Source organism: Diabrotica undecimpunctata, chromosome 6, assembly GCF_040954645.1.
Source record: "Diabrotica undecimpunctata isolate CICGRU chromosome 6, icDiaUnde3, whole genome shotgun sequence".
NCBI classification, from domain to species: Eukaryota; Metazoa; Arthropoda; class Insecta; order Coleoptera; family Chrysomelidae; genus Diabrotica; species Diabrotica undecimpunctata.
In genome coordinates this window covers 157,687,781-157,714,886 of record NC_092808.1, presented here as the reverse complement: position 1 = coordinate 157,714,886, position 27,106 = coordinate 157,687,781, and the positions used below count along the sequence as shown (strand labels likewise).

General features: G+C 33.5%; 1 protein-coding gene across 1 annotated transcript in view; it reads right to left on the bottom strand.

Annotated features, from left to right (window-relative positions):
- The window catches only part of LOC140444197 (solute carrier family 22 member 3-like), a 42,960-nt gene that overhangs the window by 7,450 nt on the left and 8,404 nt on the right, over positions 1-27,106 (bottom strand). Inside the window, exons 3-6 of the mRNA XM_072535925.1 lie at positions 26,688-26,794; positions 23,448-23,602; positions 10,401-10,590; positions 3,913-4,352 (exon numbers count right to left, since the gene is read on the bottom strand). Coding sequence (XP_072392026.1) covers positions 3,913-4,352; positions 10,401-10,590; positions 23,448-23,602; positions 26,688-26,794 — 892 coding nt within the window. The remainder of the gene's footprint in view (positions 1-3,912; positions 4,353-10,400; positions 10,591-23,447; positions 23,603-26,687; positions 26,795-27,106) is intronic.

The following is a 27,106-nucleotide window of genomic DNA, read 5'->3' as shown; positions in this document are numbered from 1 at the left end:
CTTACTAGCTTGCTCAAATTAAATGATGAATTAATTAAATACAATAAATGACTTCAATAAAAATATTTCAGCTCGATTAAGATATGTGCCATGTGCCTGATTTAGTCGCGGGTATAGCGTATGCTTGTATGCCTATTTTTTCTAAGGAAAGAACGGAAAGGAAAAGGAGTCACTCATTATGTCGGATTAGGAGATTTTCTATGACATAAATGTAATTAGAATTTAGTAAATCAACTTTTTTACTGAAATAATTTCACATTAATATCACATTTCAACAAGATCATTCACGTTGATTAAGCCCACATTTTACAACTCACGCATAGTGAAATTATCATTTACAATCATATTTTGGAGCGATTTATGCAAAAAAAAAACTGCGATTATATGCTACAAACTTAACTCCAAACTAACCCCTTCCACTTTCTGACCTCAGATAGCCTACAAATTATTTTTCCTTTAGTTTTTGTTATATTTTCTTCCTTTTATAGTGGGTTAAATCCTGTTATTATTTTTTTTTTGGTGTCGTAAATTATCGGCCCTGTCCATAAGCATTTATTTACAAAAACTATTTTATATAAAATATAAAGATAAAATTTAAAACTACACACAAATATTTTAAAAATTGAAGTCCTAATATCTTGTCGCTCTTGGAAATTCACAGGTATTCATTCATATTCAATTACCCATCTGTTACCTAAATACACAAAAGTTTCACCCTCCACATTAAAATCTGTTAAATTTTTAAAACATCAAAGAAATAATTAATATTACTCATTAATATAATTCATATCGAGTCAGCCGACTGATTTCGATCTTAGAGCAGAGACAAAGAAAGAAGACCCTGAGAGCGGTTGAAACAAAAGGGCACATTTTGTTCTTGACTGGGGTTGAATGCATTATTTTAATAACCCATTGTTTCGGCTCCACATTTTGAATTCAAGAGGAAATAAATTTGGATGCTTTGTTCTTTTTTAAAAGACGACGACTATGAAGTGTGTTGGGATGTTAAAGAAGCACTAATTCATCGATTGTGTGGGTTTTTGGAGCGGAACGGGACGTATGGGAGGGGTTTAATGGTAAATATTTAGTAAAACTAAGTTTACTATTACATATTTAAACAAGCTATTCATTTGGCCACACAAGATACGTTTCTTTGTTACACATATTGATTTTTTACCGTAATTTTTTGACAATTAAAAAACACAATCATATGAATATTTATCATGATGCATTTTATCAGTTAACTTTTGTAAAAAACAGAGTGGGCAATTGATTATACAAGCAGTAAATAACAATAACTACTTTTTTTATAAACAAACATTAAGTTGACAAATCTATTCAATGGAATCTTTTGTCGCAACTAAGAAAGAGAAAGGATTGCCACTTTAGGATCTGATGCGGCGTTTCTCCATCAGATCTTTAACCATTTGTCTTTCAGCACTGCAATTGCAATTTAAAAAGGGATTTTTTTTCTACCTGAAAATTAAATCGAAGCACCTGCCACAGTTTGTATGTAGAGTATTTTGCAATAGGTTACATGGGTTCAGGTGTTGTCGATCTAAGGGTAGTCCCTAAGAACCCCAAGAGGTAGAGCATATTTTGCAGAATGATAGTTTGTCTTCTGAGTTTTGCAGTGGTCTTCGTAAGATGTTCTTTTAAGCTTTCAATTTTATTAAGTATCTCACCTTGGTATTTTGGATGCTTCGTGTTGCTGTGGAGTCTATATTCAAAGCAGATTTTTAACTGGTAGTTGGTCAGTATTTTGTTTAAATGTAAGCACCATACTTTTGTCTTGGCAACATTGGGCAACAAACGCCAGCAACAGAAATTTTTTCCGAAAGTAGCCAGATCGTTTGTTAAACTTTGGTTGGTAGTCTCCAATTCTTTCTGGTTCGTACAAGCACCCAGTCGTTTAAATGTCTGAAATTCTTTAATGTGGTTTCGAGTATGTCTACTATATAAGGACTAAAGAGTAGGGGGTCAGCACCAATTCTTCCGAAAGGCCATTATCCAGTTGCACTTGGGTACTGGTCTCATCGTCTGCCATGTCTGCCCGTGTCTACTCAATTGCTTCCCATAGTTCAATTCTATTCCGTGCCTAATATTTCTCTCTTTTAACTATGTCCATATATTTTCGTGAAGACTATGGAAGAACATTAACGTGTGTTTCTTCCAACCATTCTTTAACAATTTTACCACATGCCCCGGGCTATTGACATTATGGAAGATGAAGTTGTTATTGGACAATCTCTGGATCACTCATAGCAACATGTTTTCAAGAATATGTTTGTAATATAATCCTGTTAATTTTTCTTCTATATGAGCATGGACGCCCAGGCCTTCAGCAATTATCCATCCCCATAGGTTGACCGAGAATCCTCCAATATTTCCTAAATATTGGGTATCCCGTCTATCAAACCTATGATTTCTGGGCCTATAAACTCTTATTCGACCATTGCTATATGATTAAAATTCTTTTACATTGAAAAGTGCAAAGTTAGACCAAAAATTGTATTCACGATTTATGAAGTCATTACGAAATGCAACTAATCTTTTCTTTTAATCTCATTCAAAAAAGGTTTTCTGGCAGCTGGACAATTTATCAATTTACTTGCAATGCGAATGCTGCCCGAAAGCGCTGTCTCTCTGCTAGCTTTTCGAGCTGTGGCAAAAGGAACTAGGAACTTCTCTCAGATAATCTACTAACACCTCATACTGTTGCTTTGTGGAGCCTCCTTGAATCCAACAACCGTACTGTAGACTAAAACTGATCCCATATTTAAATCATCAAAGTAGAAATGAGAAGATTTCTAGTGACGAAACTAAAATTTATATATAAAGATTATATACAGATGCATTATACGCGAAATCAAATATTAACTGTCTTTTTCGTTTATTTCGGTTTACTCTTTACGAGTACTAGAAATCAATTCGCCAAGGATTTTTGCTTAGATGAGGAGATATGTTGTAGAATCCAATCTTTAAATTTTCCTTATCTCTCTTACACCTTAAGCATCGTTTGTTTTGCCCTGCAATTTATAGTAAGCAAAGATTAAAGCTAAAATTTCAATTTTGGTTTCGTCAGTGGAAATCTTTGCACTTTCACCTTGATGATTTATTCTCAGATACGGTCCATATTGAAGCCATTTCATTGTTGCTTCTTTTGACGCAAAAGATCTGATTCCACGTTTAGATGGTACCAGTTGCTCTGATGATTCCTGGATAGGATGAAAACGTATGAGCGAATATACAGAGGCACTATCAGAGGAAAATCTTAGCTGTTTTTGTCTTTTAACTGCCTTTTTTTATCCCTTATTTGTTTTGATTATCCATATGCACACAAAGCTCACGTTCAAATCTGCAGCAACATGTCCTAGTGATTAGCTTTCTTCGAGTTTGGCAATTGTTCTTGTTTTTTTGCGTGTGATTTAAATGCATTCTGGTCATATTGGATGCATTTAATAGCTTTATGTTTTGTTTTTCATTAAGCGCGAAATTTTTGACAAGCACTTTGACATTGAGGAAATCCGTAAGACACTGCAATTTTACAGTAGCTATTACAATATAAAAATAAAGGTGTAAACTACTCAGTGTTAGCAGCTGTATATGTATGTCTATACTTAGCAAACACGATTTTTCGCTATCTTAAATATGTCTGATGATGAACAAGAACCTTGAAATCAAGATAATAAGCAGGAATTTTCTAAATTACAAATGAATCATTTTTCTGTATTTTCAAAAAAGCATATAAACGTATAAAGGATATAAACTTTTGGCGATGATTGGCGATGAACAGAAACGACTGGTAAAATAGATGGGGGAAAGGTCAACTAGAGCTGGAGCACCACTCATGATGATGATAAAGAGAACAATCACGTGTAATTTTATATAAGTTCTTACTATAAAACTTACCTTGTGGTATGAAACCAACTGCTAGACATGCAAGTCCAGCCAATATAAAAGTTACCGATGTTAACAATCTTCTTCCAATTTTTTCATTAATCACGTAATATACGATGTATCCTGGAATCTCTACCAGACAGGAAACTATAAAACTCAAGTATATGTCATCTGTCAGGTCTACCGAATTCAAAGTCAACCCGTAGTATATAAAATTGACCGTAACCCAGATGAAACAGCAAATAAGGAAGCGAAGCAACAAAGATTTGTGTTTTATGGCATCGATGAATTTTTCTGAGGATACTTTAGTATTTTCTGAGCATAATTGGGTTTGTACTTCATAGTAGGTATTCAGGAGTTTGGTTAAGTTTGGATCTTCTTTATTTTTTAATCCTTTTACTTTAGAAACTATATTGTGAATTGAGCTTATTTTATTTTTTGACAACAGCCATCTAAAATAGAAAAAAATTTAGGTACCTATTGTTAAAATATAAGTGCACAAAATAACATAATGAGTCATAGCAAAAATTATACTTAAGACCACTCTAATTTGGCATTTTTGGATGGCTTTATACTAAAAACTTAAAATATTGTGTATATTTTTTTTACTTTAAACAATAATTTTTTATAACCTAATTTTTCTAAGATTGTTTGTAAACTAGATCCATCCTAGCTTTTTTTGACATGAAATGCCCACTTCTTTGTTGTGGCTGTACAGCACAGCACTGACTCTTCTTTTCACTAACTGCTCACGTCCTTGTTGTGACTACAGTGCAAAACACTAACTTAGCCTTGTAGAACTTCACACATTACACAATCTCGAACGGTTAAGTCCTTTTAAACCTTCGCATCTAGGATTGGTTAACAAGAGGCTAAGGTACTTCACGGTTGGGGTTCTTATAAAACTTCTTTACAAGAGCAACTTTCTTAATTTCATTGGAATAGTTTCTACTTTGGGTCTCGACAAAAATGGTATAAAATAAAAATAAAATAAAATAGCAAGGAGCACCTACAATATTCCTTGTATTTGATTCTGGAGCGTTTCTAAATTTTTATAATTACTTTTTTTGGTACAGACCCATAATTGTAGACCATAGGTTTACATCGGTTTCAATATTTGTTTGTAAATCAGTTCTTCGTCGTAGATGGAAAGTTAAGAGGATCTACCTATCAGCCAATACATATTTTTGTACTTTATCTTCAAATATTCAGTTAGTTTTTTGTTTCCTCCATTGGATTTTGACGTCCAGATTTAAACTCAGATATTTCGCTGTTGTCTTATTAGGAACAATGCTGTTGTTTAAGATAACTGGGAGATCATTGATTTTCTCGTTAGTAAAGTTAACGTGAACTGAATTCTTTTTAATAAACTTTATACGCAATTTTTTGGACCAGCGTTCTATGCCACTAATTGCAGTTTGTAGGTTAACCGTAGATTCTTCCATAGTTGCTCATATTGGCAGGACTATGTCATTAGCAAATGTGGCTAGGTAAATTCTCTCAGAAATGTGAGATTTATATAAAAATATAGTAATGGTCCCAGAACGCTATCTTGTGGAACCTCTGCGTTTATTGGTTTTAACTCAGAGTACACGTTGTCCATTTTAACTCTAAATGTTCGTTGGTGTAGATATGACTACAATATTTTAACGAGTTACGCAGAAAATATTTGCTTTAGCTTCATTAACAGGCTGTCGTGCCATACTTTGTCGAATTCTTCAACGATATCCAGGAATACTGCTAAACACATTTTGTTCCCTTTAAATGCTTTCTCTATTTCAATTATTATTCAAGGGTCGGTCTGATCAACTGTAAAGTGTTTATTACGAAATCCAAATTGGTGTGTCGGAGCAAAATTTTTTTTTGTTCAATTATATGATTCATTCTTCGTGGTAGCAATTTTTCAAACACTTTTGAGATTATGATACTAATTAGATTGACCTTGGCGCCGTCTCCTTTCGAAGGTTGGCGATCCAAATGGCAATTGTAGTTTTGAAAACTGCTGCGCGAAAGATCTCTGCGGATCAGCGGTCGAACCATCTCCTCAGGTCTTTCATCCACGAGCTCTGGCGTCTTCCTACTGATCTTTTGCCCTGTACTTTTCCTTCCAGTATATTCCAGTCGATTGGCCTGTACGATGTTAATTCAAATTGAGGCATATTGTGTATAGTACACAAAATTTGAGCATTGATACTACCATGTGATCTACTTTTCATCCCTCTTTCTCTGTCTCTCTCTCTCTCTCTCTTTCTCTCTCTCTTCCCTTTCACTATATATTATTCACTCTCTCTCTCGCTCGTTATAGGTTTCTTAATACAGGTCCAACGATTTTGGATACAAATTGCAACTTTTATTGGTTTCAAGGTACAGAAAAATATCCATTCTAAAAACTAGTGAAACAATGAACGAAGGACAGGTAAAAAACAATGACTACAATGCAAAGAGAATCGAAAGAATATACAGAAAGAAAAAATAGAGATGGAAAGCTAAAAAAGAATAAAGAAAAATCAAATAAAATGACTAAAATGGAAAAGGCAAAAGAACAGACATAATAAATAAAAATTCACGTGATGTTTGGTTCCATTATGTTATATTAGGAAACCGAATTTGTACAAGAAATGGGAATATAACATACAAGTAATAAATATTAGTAAAAGAAATATGGAAGATGAAAAGCAAAAATAACAGAAAGTTCAATTATGTATTACTTACACGTGGAAAAAAGTCATGGAGCGAAAGAAGAAGAATAAATAACAGTAAAAGAGTAGGTAGGTAAATAACAGAATATTGGAATTCAAATCTATATAATCGAAAATATTTTACTTTAAAATTAAAAAAATGGAACATTTTGATGGTCTTATCTATTTTCCATATTATGATAAACTTATTCTAATTTTTAAATCGCGAGTATTCCTTGAATACAACAATTAAAATTATATTAGGAAACTACAGAAACCAGACAGGCAGAATTATAAATTTAAATAAATTATTAACTGTTCAAAAAAAATCATTCCACCACAATTTATCATTTTCAACACAATGAATATCATGAAAATAGTTATTATAAGTTATTTTCTGATAACAAAATAATATGAACATATTTTACCGATGGCGCCATCTACACGAAGGAGCATAAAGGTCACTCTTGGATGGTATACAATGTAACTCGCTCTAGATGGCGCTACCAATAACATTTTCGTTATAATATCAAGTACAAAAAAAATTAAAAAAATAAAGAGTATAATAAATTTATGATAGCTTTTAATAAAAACTTTTTACATAAAATCCGTCCCTATAAAATTTATTATTAGATTTTTATATTCAGTTTATTTTCATTGACTTTCTTTGCATTTTGCAATCTTTATAATGTTTAGTTTACAATCGGAAACAACAACTGTTTTACACGGTTTTCAATAGTCCGAACTCATCTTAAGAAATTTCGGTAGATAGTATTAATTAATGTCTGGATTAAGTGCTGGGCAATCTCGTCTAGGACTGTGATTCTAAGCAGTGAAAACGTTCTCTCAGTAGAACTGTAGTTAGAGTAAAAAGTTCTCACAGAAAAATACAAAAAATGTATACAAAGCATAAGAAATACCCTGAGTAAGTATTTAAAAAAACATAGCTGTTTAATCGACGTGCTCATATACAACTTCCAAATATCGATAGCCTAATGCTGACAGATCGTAACCCACAAAAAATTGAAAATTCATATTTTTATGTCAAAGGCAACCAACCGTGAATCCCTATATGCTGTTAAATTTTCGTAACCTAAATAAAATAGTAAGGTGGCCATTCCCGCGATTTCTAACAAGTCCTAACCCGCTCGCGTTGTTTGTTTACTTCCAACTCATCTTATCTCACAGTGTAGCTTGAATGGCAAAGCGTATTGGTAGTAATTCGTTTGACGTTTTGGGATAAAAACAAGACACAACAGTCAAGAATGTTAGGAAGGGAATATACTGGTTATAGAAGGCTACAAAACATTGTGAAACATGATATTCTACGCCCTGAACGAAAAATGAAGCCAGCCTGTGTCTCGAAGTTTTGCGCTACCGCGCCGACTCGCTTTTGCTAAACAATATCAGAAAACTTAAGAAAAGAAATATTTTTAAAATTTTGGGAAATGTCCTGGGAACAAAAAAGGATTTTCTTTGCTCATACGGTTACATACAAGGAAAAAAAAAGATGGTATGTAGATGGACCTTCCAGGCGAAGTGGTACCTACGAATACTTTCTGACAGTAAAAGGCGATAAATTACAAGACTGCAAATTGATGTTTCTTAACACACTAGGAGTAGGAGAAAAGATGGTACCTACAAAACTGGGTAAGTGCGGAACGAAAAGATGGATTTCTAAAAAGTTGTGACACGATGCAAACAAGGATCAAAGAAAAAAGAGAGTCTACACCAAAAGCAAAACAGGACATTTTGCGAGTACAGAATTTACGAGAATTTCTGAACAGTCTGCCTAAAATATAGAGCCACTATTGCCGCAAGTCTACTGGAAAGTTATACCTGGAACATAATTTCAAATCGAAAACTGAAGTATATAATCTTTATAAAGAACAATGTAAAGACAGGGAGGTATCATTATCAAATTGTAAATTCTCTACAGAATTTGACGGAATGAATTTAGCCTTGTTTAAACCACGCAAGGACCAATGTGATATATGTTTATCTTACAAGATGAAACAGGTTACAGATGAACAATACGCATCCCACATTAGAGCAAAAGACCTAGCATGCGTCGAAAAAGAAACCGATAAAACCAGAGCCATCCATAAAGAAATTTACTGTTTTGTCGTTGATGTGCAGGCAGTCAAATTGTGTCCAGTGTTACAGGCTAGTTCTTTGTACTATAAAACAAAGCTACAAGTACATAACTTTACAGTATATAACTTGGAAAATTATCGCAGCATGAATTTCGTTTGGAATGAGACTGAGGCAGACCTTGATTCATCTGTATTCACTACGTGTTTAATATAACATCTAGAACAATATTTGACCTTTGAAAAGAAAAATATTCTCGGACGGCTGTGGTTATCAGAATAGGAATGTCGTCCTTGTGAATGGTTTATCGGTTTTAGCTTCCAAGTATGAAGTCGAGATTGAGCAAAAATTTCTAGAAAGAGGCCACACTCAGATGGAGTGTGACTCTACCCACAGTCTAATTGAACGAAGACTAAAAAACCGGCAAATATTCCTACCCTCAGACTATATTTCGGTAATATTAGAAGCCAGGAAGAATCCTGCACCTTTGGAAGTATCCTCTCTCACCCACACTTTTTTTCTAAACTACAATGACTCTAAAAACTTTCGCTACAGCTCAATTCGCCCAGTTAAATCAAAATGAGATTTGAAGGTAACAGATCTTAGAGCCTTAAAATACCTACCAAATGAAGATATATTATACAAAGTGGCCCATGATCAAAAATATGAACTCCTTCCTCAGAGAAAGAACACCGTCAATCACGATTTGGTTTACGAACAACTTTATTCAAATAGATTAAAAATAACCACAACAAAATGGAAGGACCTTCAAGATCTAAAGTCCGTATTACATGTAGATGTGCACTACTTCTATGATACGCTGCCTCACGAAGACTTAATCACCAAAGACAATAACAAAAATCAAAAAAAGAAAGCCAAGATTTAAACTTATTATTTAGTTATTTTATTTTAATTATTCCTAAAAATGTTAACTGTAACGTTGTTTAAATGGTATTCGCTTAGTTTGCTACATTTTATTTAAAGTAAACACACATTTGTATCTGTTTTTATTTGAAATTAATAAAAATAAAAAAATAAGGATTATGATTTAAAATGACGTGAACCACACTTTTATGAGAACACCTTGAGTTATAATAACTTACTACATTTTCTAAGAGTTCGATATACTCGTAAGCCGCCATGACGTTGGTTACAATATGTCGTATCCCTTAGTACCCTGATCAAAATTAAACAAATTTATATTTTTACAATAAACTCACTTAGTAGCCATTACATAATTATTTATTTAAGAAAACACTACACAAGCAATCTTTTATAATTATGCTATACAGTTTTTTGTGCCTCGTGTAAAATTTTCTAAAATTGGGTTACGACCTATTAGCATTAGGGTATCGATATGATATATAAAAAATAGAGGGGGAACTTTGAGACAGTAATCAAAAAATAATATACTGAATTATATACTGGAGACCCTTGAATTATAAACGACAAAAGGAAAAATCACAATTTAGACAATCAGAGATGATCATTTATTTTCTTATTATACAAAAAATTATGGTAAAGAAAAGTAAATTTCTTACTTAGGTTAGAATAAACAATAAGGTTTTTTTGTCGTCAGAAGGCTTAATTATTATAAATAAATTTAAGAGTCTATTATATTATTATGATTAGTTTATGCATCTATTTGCCAATAATATAAAATAAAAAGTTTAACACTCAGGTTCCTAGATCGGCGAATTAACAATGCAATACCTACAAACTTCTTACCTTATTGACTCCGGTACGGTCCAGAAAAATACAATACAGATAAATCTAGGAAAATAAAGTACTCGTAACATTGTCCTCCAATATGGAAACAGCCAAGCAATTATCCCCAGATAACATCCTCCAATTGCATATAAGGAACATATTACTATATTTACGAGGTTTCTGTTTCTCGGTGCCACAAACTCCATTGCTAAAATGATTTATATTGTGAGACATGTATTAAGTGTTAAAAAATAAAAAAGAAGAGATCGTGCAATAAATTTATGAAAAACAGTACTTTTTTTACCAGATTAACGCACTCCTACCTTTTCACAAAGAAAAATCCACCTATATGTGATCAGTGTAACGTCCGATTAACAGTCGAACACTTTTTAACAATTTGTAGTAAATATGACCAAGAAAGACAGCGCGCTACAATATCCCAAACGCTCTACCACAGGCTCTAGGTCTAAACTGTTCCTGGGACAATATAGTGAATTATCTCAGATCCATAAACATTTTGTACAATCTGTAGGTATTTAACTTTGTTATTTATATTTTGTTCCGTCGCTAATAACCTTTTGGTGGTTGCGACATCTTTTTTTAATAAAAAAAAGTATTTTTTTGAATAATTACTTATTGTATAATATGTTTCTTAATGGGTAACAGCGGCTAAAGGGTCGAAAAATGCTAGTCGGGTACATGATATGTACATAGTAAATCAAATTCCATGTCAGAAAATCAGATACTATAGTATATAAGTACATACATGATCTAAAATATTAGTTTATACGATCTAATAGTGTTACATGAAGTAGTAGGCTTATTAAATGAAGAGCAAGATCACCGATTTAAATCTCCTCGATTTCTTCATATGAAGTTATTCAAAAATACCATTCCAGCTTCATTTAAAGAACTAACGAAGACTGCATGAATGTAGTGTAGTAACCCCTAAAATGCTCCGAAATGTTCTTCGTTATTTCGTACAACGACTTTATAATTGTATGGACGTTGGTGGAAGATTCAGAATTTTAAAATATTTAATTTTATTTTATTAAGGAAAATTCGAGGAGGATACCATGAGGAGGAGGAGGACACCATGGCGGCCATGCCCAAGTTCGTTTGCCTAACAGAAAAATAGAATGTAAACACTAGGAACGCGTGATCAATTCATTCAAAATTTCTAGAAATGCTGAAGAGGTATCTATTTGTTACAAAATCAATTATACTTTAACTGATTATATAAAAAAGCGTATCAAGAGTAATAAGTAGAAACTCACAAGTAACGACAATCTACACCTCTAAACAAAGAAGCAAATTTGCAGTTTTAACAGATATGGATTCAGTAATCCTTACGAATCACATTTATGTGTGTTGAATTTAATTATATAAATATAATTTTTACTTTTAATAGCTCTATGAATGTGTGGGTATAATAATTATAGTGTTGGTTTATAATTATATTGTTATTTAAATAAACTTAGAACTTTTAAAAATTATTAAGGTGATAGCTGTTTTCTATCAACTTAAGTAAGTAAATTTATTATTATTTTGACTCTTTTATAATCATCATCATCATCAGTGGTGCTACAACTCTAGTTGAGCCTTGACCTTCCCCAGTCTATTTCGCCAGTCGTTTCTGTTCATCGCCAACCGTTGCCAATTTGCCGGGCCGATTTTCCTTGCGTCCTCGTCCACACCGTCCTTCCATCTCAGTCGTGGTCTGCCTCTACTCCTATTTCCCACTGGGACCGATAATAGAGTTCGTCTAGGTGGGTAATTTTCATTTGCTCTTGACACATGTCCAGCCCATCTAAGCCTACCTATTGTTATGAAGGATATTACATCTCTACCATTTACTATTTTTTTATACTTCTCGTACAATTCGAAATTATATCGCCTTCTTCAAATACCATTCTCACAGAATGCGCCCATTATTCTTCTTAGTATCTTCCTTTCGAAGACGAGCAGAAGATTTGCGTCTGTTTTGGAGATGGTCCATGTTTCTGACCCATATGTCAGCACTGGTAGGATGAGTGTTCTATATATTATTAGTTTGGTTTTCTGGCTTAAATTTCTGTTTTTTAGCTGCTTGCTTAGTCCAAAATAACATTTGTTTGCTAGCAGTACCCTCCGTTTTACTTCTTTAGATGTTTCATTATAATAATGTCATTATAATAAAACTCTTTTATAATAATTATCTATTATGATGATAAAAAGGCTGCAAGTGAGAGACCATAATTGAACAGATATATTAAAAAGTTTAATACTCACAATCTGATATTTACTTTCAGTGTTACAGAAGCGATCGGTTTCAAGGCTTACAATATTTGCCTCATTCTCAGGTTCAGCAAATAGTTTGTTTTGTTAAACAATAATATAGATATCGCCAATAAGAAGTTTTCCGCTAATAAAAAAACAGGCTTCAGTTTACTAAAAGGTGGTCCATCTCTCCTCTCCTTACTCTATATAGCTGACCTAACCAAAAATAACTACAGAAATGCAGAAGATCTCTTTAGGACAAACGACTCATCGAAATAGAATTTTAGATCGACAATGTCCCTAGCGCGGTTCAAGTTTTTGCTCAGACACTACCATTTTGATGATAAACGAACACGATTAGCGAGCATGAACAATTTTTTACGGGCCTCATCCGATCTTCTTTTGAATGAACATCATCTGACTATGATAGGCGCTAAGAGAAAAGACAAAAGAAAGCTTCAACTTACTGATCCTAAGAGACCAGAAAAAACAAGCACGTTTGCTTTTAGAGAAAAATGTACGACTGTGTCGCATGTACCCAGAAAAAAAAAACAGAAACGTTATTGCGTTCGAGCCACTCGCTGATGGCCTATGGTCATTTTTTATTCTACTATGAATGTAGCCGATATCAATTCATTTGTAATAACCAAATATAAATCTAATGAGAATGAAATGCCTAGAAGACATTTTCTAAAAGCTCTTGGTATGAAACTAGTAAACGATCATCTGCAACGTCGATTTTTGAATAAACGTATTCCTAGATCAATTAGGTCAAAAATTAAAGCAATATGCCGTATTGAAGAAGACATTGTTCCAGCCCCAATTTGTTAGAAATAGTTTTTTTGTATTGGTTTAATTTGGGTTTTTGTATTAATAGTACTCAAAATGTGAAAAAGATATCTCTATTAACTTTTATTTTCAAAACATAAGTTTAAATACAGGTTATAATATATTTGTGTGCAAATGTTTTTTTGTCTCTTTTAATTATATATTTAAAGATTCGATAAGTTCTTAGAACATTTTTCCGAAAATATTTATTTTTTTTGGACTTTTTCTAGATTTGCGGACTGCTGGTCCGACGATACATTTTGTATACCAATCGTGCTGTCATTCATTAAGAAATGTGGTATATGAGTTTTAAATAAACTGAGTAATACTACTCGCGTGATGATAACGTTATATTAGTTTAACAATTGCTTGAAAAATATACACTGATAAATAAAAAATTGCTTATAATAAGACAACATAGTACATCCAGGAAGTACATAGTGTCATCTAATATATTATATCACCTTGAAACAAAAATTTAAATTTATATTAATAAACAACTGTTTTTATTTACACAAATAAAACCTTTTATCAACTGCTGAGAGTCAATGGCGGAGGGACGTCTACAAACAGGAAGCTACAGTTTTAACAATTTGGTATACCATACAATTTAAAATTTATTATATTCGTCACTGTCTTCCAGAAACTTTCATAGAGTCAGTAAATTCGTACTAAGTGTCTTTTAATGTTGTTGCTACGCTTTGGAAAATGTGCAATAAATAAAATAGTTATACAGAGATGCTATAAAAAAACAAAGAAAACTCGCTTAACACATTGACTGCCATGTGATTTAAATGTATTTTACACTAATTTTGTTCGACAGAAAAAATCAGAAAATTTATTTCACAGAAAAAAAAATTTACACGAAATTTCTCTTATTATTGTCTATTCAAAATTCTGGTTATTTATTGACAAACTGGTATCTTTATGAAAGGTTGTTAATTTATCGATTGCGCGGTCTGCAAATACCTCTTTTATTGTGTGGTAATTTATTTTCTGCTTATAATTATTTTGTTAACTTCAATCTCTTATATTATGTGACTATTAAACTCTTTTTTTTTTTCAGCATCCAATATTTTATTTAATGTTATTCTTCACAATCTACAAAACAGTAATTAGACCAGTGGTCACATATGGACGTAAAACGTGGACCCTCTCAACCACTGATGAAAATCAACTGAGAATATTTGAGCGCAACATACTTGGTAAATGGTTCGTGGAGAATTAAAATGAACCACGAGCTGGATGAACATGAGCAGAGCGCAAATATTGTCAGATTTGTAAAGGCTTAACTGGCTTGGTCACCTAGAAAGAATGCCAGATAATCGAGATGTAACGTAGTCCAAAGATGGAAGCCTCAAGGAAACATAACAAGAGGAAGGCCCCGTAAGGGATGAATAGACGACGTAGATAGGGATCTTAAAACCATGAACATCAAGCAGCGGCGAAGGAAAGTGTCCGACAGGGCAGAATGGAAGAACATTATTAAGCAGGCCAAGACTCACAAAGGGTTGTAGCGCCATTAGAAGAAATTATTCTTCACAATATTTTTATCTACACCATTGTAACTAACCTTTATGTTTTGGCTGTATCGTGTCTTGTTTCTGATACTTACGTCAATATTGGCCTTCTCACTATTTTATAAATACTTTATTTTATATGTGTTAGCATAATGAATGCATGTACAGTCGATTTTGCGTATTATAGCTTTGCAAATAGCCCATACATTTTCAATGAGGTTGAGGTCTGGCAAATTACCAGGCCAATCTTAAACATTCTTCTTCTTTTTAAAAAATTACATCATTTGCTTCGACTTTTGATAGGGAGCAGATTGATGTTAAACAATCGCACCTTTTGGGACTGACATTTTTGGAGTTCTGTGTCCAAACGCTATCCCAACATGAATTTATATTTTTGGCTGTTCATCATGCCGTCGATTGGTATCAAATCCAACCGCCATGTATGAAAAACATCCGCAAAACATTTTTTTGACTGGATGTTTTACAGTTTGGATAACTTTTTTGTGGATGTCAACTATCCACAAAAAGGGCAGCAAGGATCAGTGTGAAAATTACAGAGGAATTGCGGTAAATAGCACAATAAGTAGGATGTATGGGAAACTTATTAACAACAAAATAGAAAATGACTGTAGAGATTACGAAGCAGAGGAACAAGCTAGTTTTAGAGCTGGGCGATCCACAGTAGACCACCTGTACTCTATTACGCAAGTTATTGAAAAAAAAAACAGCCGTCAATAAAGAAGTTCACCTGATGTACGTAGACTTACAAAAAGCATATGACAGTGTACCCCTAAGTAAACTATGGTCAACCCTACAGCAAACCAACATTAAGCATGGTCTTATCAAAGCAGTCCAAAGTCTGTATAATGCAACGACAGCAAAAATTAAAACTGGATCAAGGATATCTGAAGGATTTAAGGTCACGAAAGGACTAAAGCAGGGTTGCTGTATTTCGCCTACCCTTTTCAAAATTTATCTGGAACAAGCACTCAAGCTGTGGAAAAGAAAATGTAATGGCAAGGGAATTCGTCTCAATGACGAGACTACACTGTACACCTAATGTTTCGCTGATGACCAAATACTGATTGCTCAGGATCATGACGACTTGAGTTACATGACTCGGAAGCTAATAGAAGAATATAACAAATGGGGTCTCGAAGTCAACATTAAGAAAACTGAAGCCATGTGTATTGGAGGGACAAAACAGTCCATTATATTAGACGATGGGGTAGAAATTAGAAACTGTGATGAATACAAGTACCTGGGTATGAAGATAACTCAAGATGGAACACTCGATGCTGCTATAAAAGACAGAAACATACAGGGTAGAAAAGCCATATCCATGATGAACGGAATTCTGTGGGACCAAACAATATCTAAAGCGAACAAACAACTCATATACAACACCATACTTAAGAGTGTAATCACATATGGCAGCGAAGTTTGGCAAATAAAACAAAGAACAGAGAAACTGTTACTAGCAACAGAAATGGACTTCTGGAGAAGAGCAGCAGGAAAATCAAGAAGAGATCGGATACCAAATGAGAGAATACGTGAAATGATGGGAGTCAAGCATACAATAGTTGATGATATAAAAACAAAACAGTTAATATGGTATGGCCATGTACAGAGAATGCCAGATGACAGGATTTCAAAACAGATTTTGACGTGGACACCACAAGGGAGAAGGAAAAGAGGAAGGCCGAGAAAAAGCTGGAGAGAGGGAATTGAAAAAGAACTAGAGGAAAGAGAAATCCCTCCAGGCCTATGGCTGAATAGAGAAGAATGGCGGTTAGGAGTCGGAAGGCGTCGGAGAACGCTGTAAACCGATAGTAGTAGTATGTTTTACAGTTTGATCAGTATAAGATGGTATAAGATTTTACTGTCAGACTTCCTGACGAATTTTGACGGCACCCTGAACTGTAAAATAAGTTTTATCTGTAAATAGGACTTTTCTCCAGACGTCCACACGTCTCCACAGTCCAATTAGAGTATTTTTTGGCACACAATAGCTTTTGTTTCTTTCTTTTGCAACTCATAATTTTTGGAGTACTATGTTCGGGGTTAAAATAAATAATATCTTGGTGACTAGGTGTTTTGGGTAAAAATTGTCGATAAAAAGGTTAGAAAGGATTCTCAGGTTCTTCTGGCGGAAAGAAGGATCACTAATAACTGTAATTCTAGCTTGGATTTGCTTCAGCAAATTGATTTTTGTTGAATGACAATGATATGATTAACAGTTAAGAATACGCCCAGAACTATGAGGTTTTCAATGCCAGTCGATTATCAGGGAGTTGTTGTGGGTTCTGATAAACCGGGTATCAAGAAAGGAGACTGAGCATAGATCATCCTTATGTTCGATTGTTAATTGTAGAAAAGGGTCATAACTATTAAATACCTGTAGAATTTCTGTGGAACCATTACTAGGAATAGCAAAGATTAAGTCATATACATACTTTTTTACAAAAGGAATATAGAAGGACAAATCTGCGATCACCATATTCAGTAATTTTTTTTTTCATTTTCTTTATATTATATTATACATATATTATATTATACAGAAATTTTCCAAGAAGGTATTGTGTATGTAAATATTCCAATAATATTATTAATTGATTATACATCGTAAAGACATTTGCCGTTTCACTGTCACGAGCAAATCAATTATTTTTCTTCCCATTTAGTTTTTCTATTTAATGCTAATAAAGTAAAGAGTAATATAAAATATTCATTATTAAACAAAATCAATTACATAATTACGAATTATCAATTTAGTTGTAAGAAATCATGTTGAATTTTATTGTCGTTAATTCAAGCAGAGAATTTCTTGAAGTGTTTTTCCAGCTACCCACCTTAATTTTTTATTTCTGCGATTTACCGCTTTAAAAAAAAAACTTTTTTTCCATCCGTTTGTAAGGAAGGCTATTTGCTTGCCATTGATATTGAAAAGTTGGTATTTACTGAGGACGTTCAGTGTGAACGACATTCACTAAATACACACTTGGATTTTTATTATTAAATTAAGAGAAATCCAAGGCATATCAATTATTCGATACTAAAAAGCCGCATTAAATGCAATATATTACGGTCATTGACAATACAAGTCTTAAAAAGACAAGAATACAACGAGAAATTCTAAAATTTTTTTTTCTTTTTTCAGGTGATGATGGCAAGGTTTTGGATGTTTATGTATTTGTATATTGACTCATACAAATGCATATTTAGATTGGATCTGGTATTAAAATTAAATACATATCATTACTAAAGTATTTTACTTATTTTCTTCTTTTTTTTTCTTCTTTTGAAGCATATTTCTCATCTGCCCATATATTTATTTTGGTATGTTATCCACTGCTCTTTTTTGGTATGCTTCACGTGCTCCATTCTTTGAGCCTTCATAAATAGATCTTAATTTTTCGATCTCCACCTTACTCTGTTAGTCCAATCCTCCTCATTTATTTATTTATTCGTTGAAGCGAAGCTTCTGTACTGAGATGTATTACTTTTTTCTCTACAGTAAAATGCTAAGGCGAGCGTCACGGAACTAGCGCCACAAGTAGCGTCATAGAATAGTGGTTTTTGAAAGAAATTCTTCCTGTCTTCTTCAACTGGCATCTCCGCAGCGGAGGTCGGCAATCATCATAGCTTTTCGGACTTTTGAGACAGCTGCTTTGAAAAGTTCATTTGATGTACATCCGTACCACACTCTCAGGTTACGCAGCCATGACATTCTACGTCTCCCTATGCTTATCTTTCCTCGGATCTTTCCCTGCGTAATCAGTTGGAAAAAGGTGTATTTGTCTCCACGTGTAATATGCCCAACATATTCCAATTTTCTTGTTTCAACTGTATTTAAAATTTCTTTGTCTTTTTTCATCCTTCCCAGAACCTCTTTGTTTGTGACGTGTTCTGTCCACGATATTTTCAGAATTTTATACACCCACAGCTGAAATGATTCCAGTTTTGTCATTGATGTCGCATTCAAGGTCCAAGATTCCATTCCATAAAACAAAGTCGAAAAAACATAGCACCTCGCCAACCTAACTCTTAGTTCCTATTTTAAATTCCTTGTACACAGAACTATTCTGATTTTGTTGAAATTTGCTCTAGCATTTTCTATTCTGATTTTAATCTCCTTAATGTAATCATTTATGGAGTTAATCATTGTTCCCAGAATTGCATATTTGTACACTTATTCGACGTTGGTTCTGTTTATTAGAAGATTCTCGTCATTTCTTTCAGTTTTTGATATTCTCATAAATTTCGTCTTCTTGACGTTCATTGTTAGACCGTACTCTTTTGCATACTTCGGTATTCTGGTCACCAGTCTCTAAAGATCTTCTATATCTTTGGCTAAGATCACAGTGTCGTCCGCATTTCTAATGCTGTTAATGGGAACTCCATTTACCTTTATTCCAGCTGTTTCACCCTCAAGAGCTTTTTTCAGGATCTCTTCGGAGGACGCATTAAAAAGAATTGGCGACAATACGCATCCCTGTCTCACTCCACGTCTAATTTCAATTACTTCTGACAGCTGTTCGTTAACATGTACTTTTGCTCGATGTTTGCAATATAAATTTAATATGATCCTGAGGTCGTTGTAGTCAATCTTCTTTGATTCAGGACATTTATTAATTGTTCATGTCGTACTTTATTGAATGCTTTATTATAGTTAATAAAACATGCTTATGGATCTTGATTAACGTCTAGGCATCTTTGTATCAGTATATTAAGTAAACAAAGAGCTTCACGCGTTCCTAAACATTTGTGAAAACCAAATTTTGTATAATTAACGTCTATATCCAGTTTGTGATATATTCGGTTATGGAAGACTTTTAGTAGTAACTTTAACATACGAGACATCAAGCTAATGGTGCGGTAATCGCTGCATCCTCTTGCGATTTTCTTCTTGGGGAGACAAATAAAAATCGACGTTAACCACTCTTTGGGTAATACGCCTGAACTATAAATTTAATTCAAGAGTGTCACTATAACATCAATGTGCTTCTTATCTGGAATTTTTAACAAGCATGTCAAGTCCAGGGCTTTCCCCATTTTTCATTATTTTTAACACGTGTATAATTTTTTCCTTTGTAATATATAGACCTATTTCTTCTGACGTAAATTCTATGTGCTCCAGATCTCCCCTTTCATCATCGAAGAGTTGTTCGTCGATATATTCTGCCCATCTTTGTACTTTCTCGTCCGTCTGTGTTATAGTAGTTCCATGTTCATCCAGAAGTGCACCAGTGGGATTTTGTTTAATTAGTCCTGCCAGTTCTTTAGCTTTCTTATGTAGGTTAAACAGATCATATTTATTTTGAAGATTTTCGATCTCTTTGCATTTCTTTTCAAAGAATTTTTCTTTGGCCTTTTTTATCATCTTCCTCATCTCGTGGTTGATCTCTCTGTATTTATTGTTATCGTTGTTTTTAAAATGGCTTTGCTGTTTCATTATATTAAGTATCTCGTTATTTATTTATTCTTCTCTTCTCCTTGCGGAAGTCTTTAGTATTTCTTTACAGGGTTCCAGTAGACAATGTTTTAGTCGATCCCAGTACTCGCAATATGATTGGTGTTTGTGTTTAATTTACTGCAGTTCACATGCAGTTCATGTTGGAGGCATTCTTTTACGTTAGGTTCTTGAAGTTTTCTTGTGTATATTGTAGGGATTCTTTGATGTCTTTTAATATATTTAAGGGTAAGTGTAATCTTGGCGATAAGTGGATTAGTATCTGAGGCCACGTCTGATCCAGGATATGCTTTTACGGCTTTAACAGCATTGCGATATTTTTCACTGATCATAATGTAGTAGAAAGAAATTAAAATAAAATAATTATTTGGAAAAAAATAACAAAAATGTCACGTATACAACGTTACACTATGCTCTTCAATTTAATCATAATAAAAGTCACGAGGGTGTTAACAAAAGAAGAGAATACAGAATGGGGATCAAAAGAGTAAAATAGTAACAAATCAGATGTAAATTAAAACGCATTAGAATTGAACAGGAAATGACAGTAAAATAGTTTTGGACTGCAATATCCAGATCTAGGAACCTGGAAATGTAGTAAAAGATCAAGTATAAAAAGTAAATTGAGAGATTTTAATAACAATATTGTTTCGAGATGAGAGGAGATATAGAAACTGTCAGAAACTCGTAGAATTTATGGCAAAACGGGTAAAAGCAGTAATTGCAGCCAGAGGGGGACATATTTCTTACTAAATGATGTAAGTTTACCTTTGTAGTTTTGTCAAAATATATTTTTTTTCCAAATAAACTGTTTTGCATAATTTTTTTTTCTTATTTCAGACAGAGTTCGCTTTGATGAAGCCAATAATATCAAACCCAAACCGTCTATTTTTTGCTTTTAATGGTAATAACAATATGTATGTAATATATATAAAAAATCGCTGTTAGATTTTATATACTAACGGTGAGGACCAGCAAATTATTTAGAAAAATGACACAATTTTACACAAAAAGAATATAAAATGCTTTAAAATAAGAGTTTGTAAGTTGTTGCAACAACAAAGATTATTAGAATACTCCGAAAATATAATTGGTGATTATCAAAATGGATTCAGACCAAATAGAGCCACTACAGATAACATATTCATACTAAGAACGATACAAGAAAAAGCTTATGAATACGACATAGACCTATATAATATGTATATAGACTTTAAAAAAGCTTTTGATAGTGTGAAAAGAGACAAAATGCTGGAAGACCTTTGTAATCTAGGTATACCTAAGAAATACATCAGCCTCATAAAAATGACATTGCAGGGTTCAAAAGCCGCAGTCAGAGTAGATGGAGAACTGACTCCCTTGTTTAACATCAACATGGGAGTAAGACAGGGAGATGCCCTATCAACCATGCTATTCAACCTAGTTCTTGAGGCAGTCATCAGAAAAACCAATATAACCGGCCATATAAACACCAAATCAGTACAAATTACTGCATATGCAGACGATGTAGCCATCATTAGTAGGAATAAGCCACGACTAATGGAAGTGTTCAAACAAATTGATCCTGAAGCAAGAAAAAGAGGTCTCAAAATAAACGAAGCAAAAACGAAGTATATGACAGTCAAAAGAATAACTGACAATGAAAATAATATCACAATAGACAACTATACTATCGAACAAGTGGATGCCTTTACATATCTCGGCACAGAAATCAATCAGAATAACTCCGTAAGTAGCGAAATTAATGCACGTATTTCCAGCGGGAATCGTACATACTATGCTAATAAAAGATCGATGACATCGAAATTATTAGACAAAAGAACCAAAATGACTATCTACAAAACACTGATTAGACCCGTAGTAACCTATGGATGTGAAACTTGGGTCTTCTTCTTTCAGTGCCTATTCGTTCCGAATATTGGCAATCATTCTGGCTATAATTATTTTATTGACTGATGCTTTAAATAGATTCGTTGTTGTTGTGGAGAACCATTTCCTCAGGTTCTTCAACCATGATATTCTCCTTCTCCCAATTCCTCGCTTTCCGAATACTTTACCCTGTAGGATTACCTTTAGTAATCTGTATTTAGTGCTGTTTCTCATTATATGTCCTATATATATGAAACTTGGGTAATGACGAAAAAAGATAAAGCCCAACTCAGGACATTCGAGAGAAAAATACTGAGGAAAGTATATGGCCCGGTACAAGAGGAAGATGGCACATGGAGAATCAGGAGAAACGACGTGGTTAATGAGTTAAATGAAGGTTATGACATTGTAAGATTTGTGAAAAGTCAAAGACTGTCATGGCTGGGACATGTGCAGAGACAAAACGATGCAAAAACAACAAAGAAAATGTTACAATGGAAGCCCATAGGAAGGCCAAAAAAAGGAAGGCCCAGAACGAGATGGTTGGATGACGTGGAAGACGACCTGAAAACAATGAACATAAGACAATGGAGAAGAAAGGCACAAGAGAGATCTGAATGGAAGGACATAGCCAGACAGGCAAAGACTCATCCAGGGTTATGATGCCAAAAGAAGAAGAAGAAGTTGTTGCAACGTTATTTGTAAGTACAATGTCCTATGACCCTTAGAACCCAAGGTAGCCTTTTTCTATTTCTTATTTTTAATAATTAGCGAGAATTTAAGCTTTTAATTAATTTGAATTAAATAGGAAAAACCCATAACAGATTGTAACTATAGTAAAATATTATTTAAAATACACCAAAATACCCGAGATTTTTAATCGTATACTATCGAAAGCCGTAGTAAATTAGTGAAACCCATCTTTTATAAACCACATAATTTAAATAATAATAAAATATAATCAAATCTACCTACTCACATACATTATTCATCAACTAATATAAATACCTGAAAATTATTTCTTAGATTCCATAAAGACCGCTATAAACGCCAACACGTGTTACTAATGTTTTAATTTTTAATTAAAATTATAATTTAAATAAATAAACAACTTACCTAAGATGAAGGGACCGTAATATATGGCGCCTCCGAATACTGAGTCTAGAAATTCAAGAAAGACGTACATTTGGTACGAAATTGAGAATGATTTTATTACTCCTACGATAGTGCTCAGTATAGCGCATATAATTAATATAGTTTTTCTACCATATCTGTAAATGGAATTAAATATTTAAGTAAGTTTCCCTTTGTTAAAATTGGTAAATTTTTGTGATCTGAATTCAGTCGTTCGACTGTCAGAAAAATTTGTATAAATAAATTAATCCACACACAACAAATAAATCACCGCTCCAGGGATATGAGATTCCGGGAGTAATTTTATTCTTAACAGTGTTCTTATGTTTGAACATCGAAGAGTTCATGCCTCGTGGAAACCGTATCTCACAGGCCTTTTAGTTACTTCTGACCCCTCCTTAATCAAAGACATATTCATTGGGGAGACTAATGGCTTTTTATCTTGAATGTCCTGGGAAGTGCTGACTTTTTTTCTGTTGACTTCCCACCAGTCGTTTACTTATTTTTTTCTTAAGATCTTCCAGCAGTCTACTCTTAAAGATATGCTTTTACTTCCACCACTTTCTGGTGTCCTACTTGCTTTCATTTTCCACTCTCCTTCATTTCCGTACCCACTATCCCTGGTCTGTGTTGACTAGCTACATCTTCGTTTTTAAGTGCCGTCTCCCGATCGGAGGTTGGATATCATCATCACTATTTTTACTCTCTCTACTGCTGTTCTGAAGAGTTCTATAGAACTGCATTTAAACCAGTCCCTTAAATTCTTCAACTATGACACTTTCCTTCTTCCTATACTCCTTCCTCCTCTTATCTTTCCCTGTATTATCAGCCTTAGCAGTTCATACCGCTGTCTCCTCATTACGTGTCGCAGATATTGTAACTTTCCTATTTTAATTGTGTTTATTATTTCGCATTCTTTGCCCATTTCTCACAATACTTTCAAAGAGTTTTCTTCTGTGTCCATACTATTCTAAGCATCCTTCTCTAACACATTCCAAAGGACTGTAACTTATTTATGTGTTCTTGCTTTAATATTCAGCTTTCAAGTCCATATTGCAGTATTGAAAACACGTAGCATCTCAGTGCTCTTACTCTCAGTTCTAATATAAGGTCTTTTTTGCAAAGAATTATTTTCATTTTTACAAATGCATTTCTTACTACTTCTATCCTGGCTCTTATTTCGGTTGTTTGATCATTATTGTATAAAATCCAGGTTCCTAGGTATTTCTGTTCATCAACCCTTTCTATCGGTACATTTCCCACATGTATGTTTGTTGGTATATTTGTTTTCTTTGTTATTATCATGTATTTGGCCTTTTTTACATTCATTTTTAGTCCATATTTTTCACAGAAACTCTTTGTTTTGTGTAGCACTAATTGGAGTTTTACAGCAGAGCTTGCCTTAATCACGGTGTCATCTGCATATCTTATGTTATTAATAGATCTTCCGTTAATTATTATTCCTTCACTTTTAGATAGTAATGGTTCTTTGAAAATGGCTTCACTATATACATTAAATAGTAATGGGGTCATATAACATCCCTGCCTAACTACTCTCCTGATTTCAATTTCCGGACTGGGTTCGTTATCTATTACGATTTGTGTTTGTTATTATTCGTAAGTCCCTATGGTCTATGTTTTTTGTCTTTGGAATTTGGACCAATTTTTCATGTCTTACTTTGTCAAATGCTTTTTCAAAATCAACGTAAAAAACATGCACATCAACATTCATATCCATGCATCTTTGAGCTAAGACATTAAAAGCAAATAACGCTTCTCTGGTTCCTAGTCCGTTTCTGAACCCAAACTGACTATCGTCTATTCCTTCTTCCAGTTTTTTATTTATACGACCATGTATTATTTTCAGGAATAATTTGAGAATGTGACTTATTAGTGATATTGTTCTGTATGTACTGCAATATTTAGCATTTGTATTTTTAGGGATAGCACAAAAGGTGGATAGTAACCACTGTTTCAGTATATGTCCTGTTTTGTATACTGAGTTAAATAAGTCTACTATAATGTCTAAGGTTTCATCATTTATGCATTTTAAGGTTTCTATAGGGATTTGGTCTGGACCTACTGCTTTACAATTTTTTTGCTGTTTTTAATGCCATTTTAATTTCCTCTTTTAATATCTTTAAAATCATATCCTCTGCTACTTCTATCTCCATCTGTTCTGTTCTGTGTATTCAACACAAGTTTCCCATTTGCATCTTTCGGTATTCCCAGTTTTCTTGTTCTATTATTGTGAGTTAATTCTTTAATTTTTTTATGTGTGTTAAAACTATTATGTCTTTTCTGGTATTCTTCTCTTTCTGCGCATTGTTCTTATAACCATTGTTCTTTCGCTTTCTTAATTCTTTATTTCATTTGTTTATTCACTTTTTTGTATATAGCTACATACCCACCCTTTCTTACTTTACTGTTGCTAACTTCTTTTAGCTGACTCATTGTACACAGCACAAAACCTATCTGGTTTTTCCTTCCCCCGGTTTACTGAACGACCATGTCACTCACAAGTCAATCACAGTATTTTCTTCAGAATTTCTTATTCCCATCCCGAAACCCTTATGAACTCGTTTATTTCCGTTCTTTTTTCACCAATATGTCTATTTAAATTATCTCCAATAAATCACTTTTCGTCTACAGGAATCTCGAGCATTTTGCTATCAAAGTTCCTCCGATATTCTTCCGTTTCCTGTTCTTAACACCCTACCTGCGGATCGTAGGCACATATAACGTTTCTTCCATTCGTTGTTTTATGTAATAATAATTGTAAATAATACTTTATTTTTGCCGTAACTGTTCAAACTACTGTTTATTAACTTGCATCCATTTCCAAAATCTCTCGACATATTATTTTTCAACGAGTTTTCTACAAACAAAGGACACCAATTCTTCTTCTCTGCATGAAATCGACAAGCTCTCTTCCTTTACCTGTCATGCTTTCGACGTTGAGTGTTACAACTCTCTGTTTAGAGCATCAGTATCAAATGTAAAGAAAGCCGTAATGATAGGCAACCTTCTTAAAGAAGATTGCGCCCAATGAAGAAGCGTTTCAATGGTTTGCTTTGAAGATAAATTATGGAAAACTTTCAAAAAACAATAATACAGACGAAGAAATTGATCTGTGTAATCTCAGTAAAACAAAGACAATTAAAAACATAAAAAACACTGTCTTAATTTCAAAAACAGTTGTAATTTGTTTTAAATACTTACTTATCAGAAATAAAACCAGTGTATGCCAAACAAACTAGTTCGCCAATCATTGATATTGTACCAACCATTGTTAGTTTCCATGTGTTTTCGTCGCAATGCAAATTAAACTAAAAAATACTAAAATGCATCATTAGGAAATGCAACCAAGCCCTTTTAAAATATCAAGCAACAGGACTTATAACGGGCAATCCTCTAAGCCAATTGCTATCAGATATTTTTATGGAGCATCTAGAATCAAAGGTTTCAAAACATCCCATATTCAAACAGTTTTTGTATTGGTAGAGACATGTAGACGATGTACTGGTGTGTTTTACAGGAACTAACAAACAACTTGACCGATTGTTATCATATAGTAATTAACTACATAGTCATACTGAATTCACAATAGAAACAGAACAGAATCAATCCATAAATTTTCT